Source organism: Struthio camelus, chromosome 14 (assembly GCF_040807025.1).
Source record: "Struthio camelus isolate bStrCam1 chromosome 14, bStrCam1.hap1, whole genome shotgun sequence".
NCBI lineage: Eukaryota > Metazoa > Chordata > Aves > Struthioniformes > Struthionidae > Struthio > Struthio camelus.
In genome coordinates this window covers 14,184,125-14,197,052 of record NC_090955.1, presented here as the reverse complement: position 1 = coordinate 14,197,052, position 12,928 = coordinate 14,184,125, and the positions used below count along the sequence as shown (strand labels likewise).

At 35.7% G+C, this 12,928-nt stretch overlaps 1 protein-coding gene across 1 annotated transcript in view; it reads left to right on the top strand.

The window, feature by feature from the left end:
* The window catches only part of SUCLG2 (succinate-CoA ligase GDP-forming subunit beta), a 134,759-nt gene that overhangs the window by 19,961 nt on the left and 101,870 nt on the right, over positions 1-12,928 (top strand). Inside the window, exon 2 of the mRNA XM_068906758.1 lies at positions 4,897-5,038. Within this exon, the coding sequence (XP_068762859.1) occupies positions 4,897-5,038 (142 nt within the window). The remainder of the gene's footprint in view (positions 1-4,896; positions 5,039-12,928) is intronic.

The following is a 12,928-nucleotide window of genomic DNA, read 5'->3' as shown; positions in this document are numbered from 1 at the left end:
CATCTGACGAGAATTTTTCCAAATTTTTGTACTTAATTGATTCCTTTTTTTGCTTTCTCTCTTACGTTTTTGTTTCGTTCAGGCTGGCGGCTTTTCAGTCTTTCAGCCATATATTTACTATAACTGAAATGTCTTTGAGTTGGGAATTAGTTCTGGGAATCATCCACTTACTCACGCTTCTAACATCTTGTGGTCACTTTCTTATTTTTTGTTCTGTAAACCTAAAATGCATATGTCTACAATATTTTTTTTATTTTCAGGATGATCTTGAAAGAGCAGTCATCTTTATAGAGTCAAGGCTTTACTTTATTTCATCTCTTTTGTGACTGCTATATTTTGCCAGCTCTTCTAGACATATGGTGTGTATGCTTCCAGTGCTTTAAAGCAAATTTTTCATATTCTTTGCTCTTCAGAGCTTTTAATACAAACTTTGATTTCTCCAATATATTGTATTCTGTCTCCTGGTAGACTGTACTAATTCATTCTATTGAGTAGTTTATTCACAACCAGGAGTTTGTATTTTGTGGAAAGTTGTGATTGAAAGTTTTAAGCTGGTGTTCAGTAAGGCGGCCTCTCTTAGAATCATAGGCTTCTGGCCAAAAACTGCTGGTTCAGAGAACAGATCTCTGTTTTGCCACCCTCAGGACTGCTTTGCCAGTTCTTTCAAATGAATTTTATTCTCTTATTTTTATCTGTGTTCCTCAAACCTGTCTCATTCATAATTTTTAGAGGAAATATTCTCATAGTTTTTTAATATTGAATTTCTAATTTTTAAAAAAGAACAGACCTCTGTGTCTTTATGTGTCTATGTATGTGTACTGTATGTATGTGTAATATAGTGTTAACATCTCAGTAATGATTTGGAATATCCATGCGGAACATTTGGAGGTGTATCCATTTTACAACTAGAAAATGCATTCCAAAATCTTTCATAACATGCCAACAGCGTGGCTGGGAGTAGAGCTTATTCCAGCTTTCTGTTTGAGCCATTAGGCTTGCTTTACTCATTAACTGAGAGGGACTGGAGCTACCACCAGCGTGCGGCCCAGCAGGTGGGCATCACTGGAGAAGGGACTCCTTTCTGCGTAGAACAAACAGAGCTTCTGCTCCCCTGCGTGCTGTCATCTCCTCTGTGTCTGTCGTGTCTTGGGAGGTAATGCTGGTGGCCATCCTTAGCTGGTGCCTCTTCGCTCTCCATGTTATATAAGAGTCTTCAAAAGATGTTATTGCTTAAACATTATTGGTTTGAACTAGCAATGCAGATATCAGTCAACAAGACTGTGCGCTGCATTGCAGATTCTGTAACTACTCACCCCCTATCCAAACAAAAACTTGAAAACAAGTCACACTGAAAGAGGTGGGTGTTTTTTTTTTTTTTTTTTTTTTTTGTTAAGTAACAGCAACAGAAGTCTGGTCCAGAATGAGTTAGCTTGAATATGTGCCTTTTAGTTTGTTTGGCTTAGATCAGCTTATTACAAGTATGAGCAAAATTGAGATTTATTGTTGTAAATGCTCAGTCAAAGTTAGGTTTTGAAGACCTAGTTTTTAAATTTTGGTCACTGTGTTCACTCTTTATTAGCTGCATTTGTGAGCTGTAGATCTTTCTATATAAACCATTTGGTTGTAAGTAAACATGCATAAGAAAAATACTTAGTAAGATGTTTAACTCAGCTTTTTATTTAATACAGCAACTTTAGAAATTTTTCTTTATTTTTTAGTTCTATCCAAAAGCAGCTTGACATACGTCTCAAAAGGTCATACGACGTCCAGTAAATACAAAAGATTGCATAATAGAAAAATTAAGAAAAATTTATGAATATCTAACAGATGAGCAAAGAATGCTACCAAACTTATCCTTTGTTTTAAATTGCTTTTCATTAACTAGCAACTAAGGAGAATTAGTCTTTCCTTTGGAAAATAAAAACATGGAATTTGTGTACAACTCTTTTTTTACATCAAGGTGTCTTGCTTTCTGATGTAAATTAAATGGGTGATTTTTGTTAATTTTGATCTTAGTCGGTCAACTTTGACTAACGGTCTGAACTTATTTTTCTATATCTGAAAGTCAGATTTGTAAATTCCCTGTTGATCAAGAGAAATGGAAAGAGAAGCATATTTGCAGATGTTCTTGTGTTGTAGCTTCAGGCCTTAATGGGCAGATGTGTTTCTTGGATACAGCTTTTAACTAGAGCAGAAAGGCTCCAAGCCAGCTAGTCTCATCAAGGTGTGCATTATTTTTCTTTCCTCCGGTCCCTGCTTCCTCTTCCGCAGGGGCTGGCTTTAATCACTTCAGGGATGTTCTTTTGTTTGCTGCTCCTTACAGCTGAAAGGTGGGCCTTTGCAAATGGATTTTAATCTTATGGCTGTGATTATAAAAAAAAAAAAAAAAAAACCACAGTAGTAAACTCCTGGCTGCCTATTCAGATTCAGACACGTGAAGTAACAGTATGCGCTCACAAGTGATGCTTCTCTGCAGTATGTATGTGCATGTGAATTAAAATATATGAATTAAATGTTATGAAATATACAACTGATATTTTTATATGCTTATATCAGTAATGATGCATTCAAAAGTCCTCATGATAATAATAATGTTATAATTATGAGATGATCTTTTTAGAAATGGTAAAGAAGAGACGATTTATGAATGCCATGGATAAAATTGTTGTTTTCTCCAGTCACGCTGAAAGCTGGTTTGTAGCTTGACAAAAACTGTGGGCCTGCTGAGTCAGCTTTTGGTTAAGCTCTCTGACTCTGTTTTTCATAGGAGGTTATACCAAGTCCCTCCATGCTCCTGGTCTTAATCCCTTTGTGGAAGTGATCGTGAAGTAATAGAGCCTTACAGAGGTCTTATAATAAGAAAACAAATTACAATTCAGAAATTACAAGAATGACTTTAAATTGTGACCCCAAATTTCAAGGCACTGTATAAGCTGAATAATGTATCGTCTCTGAATAACTTTGAGAAATAGAAAACACACTGAGGAGCCTGTATGATAGAAATATTACCTAAAATTAGAGATGGCACGTGGTCAGCATGCTCTATGGGTATTCCGTTCCTGTAGCATACCTTACCAGGTTACGCTTAGAAGAATTTAAACGTGTCATTCTGAGCTTGTAACTTGTTAAGTTCTGTGGGAGTTGCTTCATGCAGAAAAACATGTGGTTATATACTGTAAAAGATGGGTTTGCATTTCTGTAATGCATCGATCTTTTGTGTTCTGTTTCAAAGCAAACAGCAACAGATGGAGGTTTGCTTTTGATATAATGCAACATTTAAAGCTCTAATATTGTGATAAAGGGTTTGTATTATTGAAAACTGTTAGCGTGGAGGTTTTTTATTTTCAGTATAAAGCTACGTTAGGATAATATTTATCATGCTGTCAGAAATCAAAGTATTAATGTAGTAAATAACCCTCTTTGTCTAATGTGTCTAGCTGTATGGCACTACTTGCATGCTGTACTGCTTACTTCATGAGAGATCAATAATTTATTGTGGGCTTTCTGCCAGTAAGACAACAGTTCATCTCTACATATGAGAACAGCATCTTTTGCTGGCATGAACTGTAACTAAAGCCCTGCCAGGAGTTGGGGATACCTTTCAGAATAACTTTTCTCCTCAATTTCTCTCTTTCTCTGGGTGACTATAATAATCTAACAATTCAAAGAGTAAGGGTACTGCCAATCTGTAGAGATTAATAAAATATGATCTAACTTATATCTGTTAGGTCTATGCAAGCATGAACTGTTTGTCATTGAGTTCTTATTATTGCCAGTAGTACTTTTGAAGATACGCGTTTGACACCTTCAGAGAAATCAGTTTCTACTTGCGATCAAAAAATATTTAAAACAAGGTATTTATTTAAAACACAGAAATGTTTTTGCAGAGCTGGACCCAAAATATCTTTTTTGCAGTTTTTGTTAATTTAAAACCAATAAATGTATTATGGAAGTACGTATAGTAATAACAGGATGTCAACTTAACAGCTCCTTAGTTCTTGGTTTTGTTGGTAACAGTTTATCCTGTGTGGAGAATGTGTCCTTTCTTTAAATCATTCAGTAAAGAACCCATGACTTCTACGTTATCTATATGCAATGTGTTTACCTCCAAGACAAGTAAGTGTTACATTTTTGTGTGTAAGGTTGTCATATCTTTGTATCCATGGAACATATACAGGCACTTGCAGGCATCCAGACTTGTATGTTGAGAGTGGGAGGTAAATTCTTCTCCAGCTGTGGCTGGACTTGCCTGGCGGAAGTGGTTGTGCTGGGTTATTCAACATATATAGCTAGGACTGCAGCCAACTAGGCACAGATAGCAGCCTACTGAAAATAATATGCATGTTAGTACGTGTTAGTACGTTTCTTAAAAATTGACACCAATTCCATTTTAGTTGTTTTTCTTCTCAGATACACAGCAATAAATGTATAGTATCAGTTCAAATAATTTTATGGGGAAGAATTATGTAAAATTTAGTGTAAAATTTAGTGTAAATAGGAATATTTAGTGTGAAACAATGAATTTGTATTTAAGGTAAGTCTGTTAATAGTATTTTTAATAGCACAGGACAACATAAAAAACGTAAATAGACTTTAGAGTTCGAACCAAGTACATTTGCAAATCTGCTCGTGTTTAATACAACACATCTTATCTAGCCAAGATCATCCAGTGAGCATTGTGTAGCTTTAGAAAATCTTTATAGATTTCAGCATACTTTGACTGCAAAAATGTTGAAGAAAGGCACGTGGGTAAATCAATGGATGTCTTACCGTTTCTCTGAAACAGTGTTCTTTAACTGCTAGTTTGAGATAACCATAAGGATGAAGAGCTCAGTTGACTGTTTTATGAACTGTTCTTAACGAGCATTGTGTTGTTTTCCCCTCTCATTTTTGTAGGCTGTTCAATTAACCCCTAGACGATGGCTGAACCTGCAGGAGTACCAAAGTAAAAAACTAATGGCAGACCATGGGGTTACAGTTCAGAGATTCTTTGTGGCTGATTCTGCAAATGATGCCCTCGAGGCTGCTCAGAGACTAAGTAAGTTGACTGATGATGGGAGGAATCTGCTTCACTAGATAGCAGTCTGGAAAATAAATTGCTTCCTAATAAGTTGTACGCAGTCTTCAGATTGATGCTTGTTGTAAGGGTTTGATATGTTGTCCAGACCACAAATATTTGCTCCATCTCATATATGAGGAACAGTTGATAAAGCTCTGAAAAAATATTGCTGTTATTTCTAAAATGTTTTGTAAGCAGCATGTAATGTGAAGTCTTTAATTAACATTACTTATGTCATTTTGGAGAATTCAGAAATGAGAATAACTTCATGAGTGGTTGCTTTGAAGATTTTTTTGTTGTTGTTCTATACTTGTTATAATTTAAGGGACTGAGATAGAACTTTTCAAACAAAAACTAGCTCTATAAAAAGCAAAGGAAGAAGGAGATTGCAGAGTCTCCATCCTTGGAGATATTAAAAAAACAACTGGATGCAGTCCTGGGCTGTCTGCTGTAGCTGACCCTGCTTTGAGCAGGGGTGGGGATGGGCTAGGTGATCTCCGGAGATCCCTTCCGACCTCAGCTGTTCTATGATTCTATGAAAAAATAAAATATGCATGAAAAATATACATGAAAAAATTATGTACCCAGTGTGTTTGTCCACATGGAAACAGAGAAAAGGTGAGTTATTTACTATCATAAAAGGATTTGATAACGGCTAGGGGAGAAGACCATGCTTCTGGAACTCCATTTGAGATCTCTGACAACTTGTTCCTTTTAGTCTGATGTACGTAAAATTAGAACTTGGGGCAGAAATGAATTTACATAATGCCTGTTCTCTCAAAAGGAAATGTGGTCAGATAAGTTTATCACCCAGTTCTAACCATGGGGGTGGGGGAGGAGTTATCTGTCTTTTTTTTAAAGTTGTTAGTAGTATTTTGCTTATTTTCCTCATTTTGTTTTAGCCTTTGTTAAAATTAATATACTATACATCAAGATGTCAGAGGACGGCTAATTGTGTAATAACAGGAGGATTTTTGTTTGTTTGTTTTATGTCTCACATAATGCACAAACGACATAGTTAAATGTGTTTGAATTTTATGCACTGAAAAATAAATTAACACAACTTACTCATATCAAAGATCTGATCAGACCTCCAGTAGCTGAATAGGATTAGCATAATGGCTTGTTAAATCTCTGTAACTTCATTAAGATGATATGCTTTTTAGTAATCAAAAGATTGTTATGTCAACCAGAATATTTGAAAATATATTTCAAACAAAAAAATTAAAAGTTACTGTTATGGTCATTTGTCAGTGTAAACAGAAAAATTCTGGCATAAAGCAAAGCTCATGAAATAAAGAAGTCTGAATAAATGGCTATTTTTAGAGGGTTTCTTCATACTTGGACATCTAAAAAAGTCAAGAAATGCTAAAGGGAGCTGTGACTTAAACCTTACAGCACTTAAACCCTTCTGTTCATGACTGAACTCATGAATAGATAGGTCTATCCAGTAACCATAACTATTCTAGATCCCTGTAACTATTTTGAAAAACAAATTACTCCATAAAAGTTGGTAATTTTTTTATTGTTGTATGATGTCAGATTTATTTTAAATAACCTCTGTAGCTTGCTTGCTTTGCAGATCACAGAAATATTGGTGTGTAACAAAACTATGCTGAAATTTATAAAATTCAGAAGTAAGATACCGAAACAAAAACAATTCTTTGCTAATCAAACTTTTTCACTTAAGTTTTTTTTTTTTCCATTGTAAACGGGACTGACTTATTAACCCTTCGAACTCAAATCAGTCAATGGTACCTTTCTGCATTTTATGTTACTGCATTCAAGCATGGTGCATTACTGGGCTTTAAGGAATTGTGCTTTACAGTATGAAAGCTGTTTCATGTTGAAATTATTGATATGCTCCATTGATACACTGATTAACAGCATCCCTGTAATCATTCTGATGATGTACTGTCCTTGGACTCCTAGCACGCACTTTAAAAACTCAGCATCAAGAATACAAGTTTTGATACTGTGGTCGTTGTTATTCCAAGATTTTGTCGGATTTATCTCCTTTATGGTCCTTCAGACTGGTAGCATCTCTGTCACTCAGGTTTACCTGCACAACATGGTATGTCTTCTGAACAGGAGAGGGCCGAACCGCAAAGTAAAAAGCGATGAGCAAAGCAAAAAGGTTTAACCTACAGGAGGCACAATATAGTCCAAAACAAAATAACTAATGAAGGCGGCTTTGGGGTGCTCTTGATACACAGGGGTTCTACAGTAAGGGGGGGAGAAAGGACAGGCCAATGACCCCTTCCAAGTCCTGTTCAAAAATCAGATATTTTAGATATTTTATGCCGCATTGCAGCTGTTCTTAATTTTCACTTCTGCAAACAAAAAAGGATACTTGCCAACATATTTTTAAGATAAAAATAGGAGATAGCTGTCACAATTTCAAACTGGGACAGGTTCAGCTTTCCTGTTGTGACAGGAGGTTCTTTCTGTAGATGTATCATCATGAACACAGAAGTGTAATATTTACCTAGGTAATTTTACAGGATTGTCATTGACATGAATCTGCACGTATGATAAAGGGGAACAGATAAAGGGACAGAATCTGCCCAGATATTGAAATCTTTTATAAAGAGTTCAAATAATTTTGCACAATTTCACCAATACTGCATGCTTGAAAGAGTCCCGTGTCATACTGCAGTGTCTGTAGTCACCAGCTAATGCTGGATTTTCTGTTGATGCAGTGGAAAGAGGTGGCATTAAACCATTCTTTCTGCTGGGTCTTCCGTTGTCAGGAGGGTGATAATGCATGTTGTTTTGAAAAGATTTACCTCTATCCAATATTTATTACAGTTTGCTTATTTCCACCATTGCTCTGTATGTTTTTATTAGTAGGTAAACTGAATACACTGAATATTAATTTTCTCAGAAAGATTTTTTCAAAACCTATCAACAGTACAAAAGGTAATCTAGAAGGAATTTTAAACTAAGTTAAATGATTGGTCTTTTTCTCCTAAGATAAGAGTGGCAGATGTTGAGAAAATTAAAATGACATCACAGGTATTGACTTCAAAAGAGGTTGTGCACAGTAAGGAATACCAAATTAGGCCCCAAGGAATTCATAGCTTTTTACATGCTAAGCAATTTTCAGGTGCAGCTCTTGCAGAGAAGGCAGTACTCCTGGAATACCAAGAAACTCGGTCACAAATGGTTTCATGTTAAAATCTCTAAATTTCCAAGAGCAAAAGAAAAAGATATTGTGCTGTTTTGCTACAACAGTATGGTATTGCTTGATCTGTCTTCTAAAGAAACACACCATGTAAACAAGCTCTTACGGCTATAGTGCCACTATTTAACAGAGAGTAAAGTTTGGGAGTATTTGGGAGCTACGCGTTTGTCTGAAATGAGAGGTGACCTGGTTGTTCCTGTATTAATGCACAAGTCTTCCGATCTGATTCTCACTTAATGCAGTGGTACATCTGGTGCTCACTTACCCAGAGAAAACGCTTCCTTTTTATTATTCTTTCTTTTCCAGATATTGTAGTACCAATATATCAAAAAATCCCTATGTATGCATGCATATACCTTCATTATTAAATGTGCACATTTTCATTGGTTGTACTGGGCAAATGCACCGTGCATCGTTTCAGGGTCCATCAATTTCTCTAGCCTTCCCTATCTGATGCACTTAAGTGTACTTCCCTCATACATTATTTTTTGTTTTGTCTGATGGAGAAGTTAAGGGAAACAATATTTTAAACCCTACCGAGCAGGTGAACAAAGCTGAGAGGGATTGTAATTATGCTGGAGGGTGTTACGGTGTACTGTCAATTGACTCTTTGAATGAGTAGAGAGCTAGAAGGTGGTAGAAAATGCTGAGTATCCTAAATGGATGCCAGGAGCTTCGCATGTCCTTCTTTTTCTGCTTTTTAACAAAAGCAATAGAGTGCTGCCCATTGCTACTTTGAGTGTTTCGTTACATTTAGGAATCAGTCAGGTGCAGTGTTCACACTCTGTCACGGAGAAACGCAATTGAATTGTGTGCAAGGGCTTTATTTGCTTTAAAAAAAAAAGTATGAGAAGATATAGTCTCTACATATCCTATTTCTATTGCCTTCTGCATGACAGAACCCATAAAATACTTCTCTGGACTAAAGGCATGCTTTTTATATCACTGAAGAAGCTAACATGTATTTTATGAAGAATAGAAGAGGTTTATTGTAGCCTCTTTCTATGAGTACGTTTACCTGTCACCTATTAGTTATCTTTTTTTTAGAAACATTCTCCATCGTGTGATCACTAGTCTCCTTCCTACCTCTCAGCACACTATTTCTTTTTCCTTGACTATGTTTGCTATTGGATGGAAGACTGCATTTATGGATGTTGTTTTAGATCCTTTTATCTCAAAATTCATCTCTGTGATACAAGTTAGAAAAATCATTTGAAAGCAGTGTGTATTCAGAAGATATCAAAAATTGGTATTTGGCTTGGCAGTGCTTCTTTTTTTTGTATAGATTTTGAAGAAATGGCAGTAGTGAAGTATCTGCATTTAATCTAAACTTTCGTATTAGGAAAAATGAAAAAGATCCTTGAATTTGGCATTTATGAGGAGATGAGAAAAGTGAAAATAGGTTCTCTTTTGTTATGTCAGAGAGTGCTTTCCTGTGAGTATTCTGTAAAGACCAGCCCTTTGATGTTAAAAGTTATCTCCAAGTAACTTATTCTCCAAGTAACTTATTCTATTTAGTATTGAATCTCTGACACGTTATTAGCTGTTTAGCTGATCCTTCTAACCATTGTCATGTGCTTTACTTACATTATTTAATTTACTTTCTTCTCTGTCAGGATAGATAGGAGATGAATTATCTCCTTCCACATGTCTGTAATTTCCATGTTACCGTCCTCTGTCTGGTTCACTGCGTAATAATAATTTTTCACCTATGTATAATGAATAATTTCTCCAAGAAAAATACATGATATGCTCTGTAGAGTAGGTAGTGATTTTTAAAAACTCCTTGGATTATCCTCCTCTGTTAGGTTGAAAAATTACATGTCTCTAGAATAATGTTCCATGGAGCTGTGTGCGAGAAACTCGCTGTTAGGGAACTGCCCTTCCAAGTCCTCTTGCGTTCTCTGGTAGCTTTTATTAAAGTTCTTCATACTTAACATATGGCTTGCTAGCACTATCCTTCTAGGTAAAATAACTTTATTTACCCCTTTGAGAATAGAATCATATTATTTAGAAAGCAACCTTCTAAATTTATTAGAAAAGTAGCGGTGAGTGAGTATTCTTTGGATTGTGTTCAAAATTATTGATTATAAATGTTTCTTTATTGCATGTAACAGATTTCCTGTTAATATGGGTATAACGCCAGCTTGTCTCTCTGCAATCCCTGTATGTTTTTAAGTTGCATGCATTCCTGTCTTCCCCTTTAGCAGCCTCTCCAACAGGTGTTTGTTTGCCCCAGGAGTTTGGATTTTTGTCTTGTCCGAGCTGTGAAATCCAAGACTAGACAGAATCCGCATTTTCACATGACTTCTCACCAAGAGCACGTCTGTTATTACTCTCTTGCTCTCAGTCTTCACAGGCACCTCCTAAATGCAGTTTAAGTATTTCATCATCCGTTTCAAAGCTCCACAAAACTTGCCACTCTCTGTAGTTTTAATCTCATTGCCCTTTGTCCCTTTTCCAATTTCCTATTCTTTATTAGAGTCCTTTCCACACTATATCCATTTTCTGTCTCTTGTCTCTTCCTAATGCCATCTTCCACCTCATGCCTTGTAATTGAGCAAAGCCTCTTCCTTTTTTTGTGCTGAACAATCTGTTGCTTTTTATCCTGCTTACAACTAATTACTGCAGGCATTTTATACTGCTGAAACGCGCTGTATATATGCCACTTAGTTTATTGGGTTTTTTTTTTTTCCCCTCAAGTGCGTTGCTTAGGCCGTCAGTTACTTGATCTAGAAACATTAACTTCTGATTGCTATGTTTGCATCAGAAAATGAGTAATGATTGCTAACCGTTCTAATAGCCTTTTCTCTGTTGTCCACTTTACAGGTGTTTTTTTCGCAATTTTTTCCAAACAAAATTGTTGTGTTAAATGTTTAAAAAATCTCATTCTTACCTGAAAATGGTGGGGAAAAAACTAGAGAAAGAGTTATGAAGGTAACGCCCTGTATATTACTATTTACTTTAAAGACATTTTTTTGAGGGAGGTTTAATAATCAATATGTCAGTGATCCAGTTTATTTACCCCTTCTACTAGATGGAAAAAAAATCAGTCATGGAGACTCAGAGGAGTTAGGAAAGGCATTCAAAGGTTGTATTCACTGAAGCCTGCTTCAGGATTTTCCTGGAAAGTCATGGGCAATTTAATGTGATACAGCTATAGTGCAAAGCTGGAGCTTAGTAATTATTCTATACTAACTCTTCTTGTGGATGTTCTTCATTTACTCTGAGATTGCTTTTAGATGTTTTAGCTTAATCTGATTTGGAAGCTAAAACCACACAAAGGCATGCTTAAGATAAGAGTTCAGGTTTCCATTTGAAGGTTTAATACAGTCGGTCTTCTGCATTGCTCCGTAGCAGGACCTTGGTCCTTGGACATGAGCCCTAAAATACTTATTTCTCCTCTTCCTTTACTTTTCTTTTTAATCTTATAATTCTTGCTTGTTCCCCTTCCTCCTCCTCTCTGCCTTCCTCTGTATTTTTATACTAAGAAACTTTATTTCACAGAAGCAGATATTGCTGAGAAGCGGTGAAACTTTAAGTGAAGCAGTATTTAAGCAATGTGGTATCCTTGGTAAACACAGCATGGGGTCTCTCACATAGCTTTACTACATGCCTGATTCCTCCTCCTCAAGCAAGTAATGTTTTTCCACGTAAGCCCTTGGCATTTGTGTGAAAACCAGGCAGCTAATCTAACTGCATGTGCATATGTGGATAATGGCCACATGTGTCGTGTCCCACACGCCAGAAAATCTGGAGGAAAAAAAAAAAAAAAACTTGCAGCTTGCATAACTATGATTTTGAGTTTTTATTTTTTTTAGAAACAAAGTTAGAAGATTTTTTTCAAGGCTTATTGCTAGGTATTGCTCTATTTCAAATCAAAGCTTTTCATTTTCAAGTTAGGTTACAATTTTTTGCATTTTTAACATTTTACATATGAAAATTCTTCGAGGGAGCCTACATCTCTTGAGGACTTATAGAAATAATTTTAAATATGTAGTTAAGAAAAACAAATCTCTTTTCTTCTCATCTGTTCCTTTTGTTAGAAAATGACATGCTGGGTGTGAGTCAGTAAATGTAAGCTTCAGACTGCTTACAATAGTTGAGTATTTTATAACCATTCTTTGTCACCAAATGTCTTCATATTCAATAGATTTATAGTAATGAGAGTAATGGCTAGGGGGCTAACAAATCAAAATCTCATTTCAGATGTTTGACACTAATGTTGTGCTGACTTACTGTTCTCTGTGTTGGATTTCTGATCAAATTACCCAAATAGCTACTTAGAAGTAACAACACAAAGGAAAAAGTACTCTAGAAATGAGGTGCTGAATTTTATATCTAATGTGTGCTACGGAGAGGTCATTTACAAGTTTTAGTTGTGTTAAATATATTAGTGGAATTTTGTTTATAAAAGAAGGATGTGGCAGAAGCCATAGCTCTCCGATGAGAGAGGAATTTTAAAAGGTGTTGAAAATACAGCATATCACAAGGAAGGTAGAAGGAGACTGTTTGTATTTATTCCCGTCTTGTCATGCCATATTTTACAGTTCTTCAAGATAGTTCTGCAGCTGCAAAACAATAACCAGATGCGTAATTGAGAAGCAGCTGCATGAAGTTTTCATTTTTTATGCATAAAATCAGAACCATTAGACACGCTTTATGTATAAGATATAGAAAAC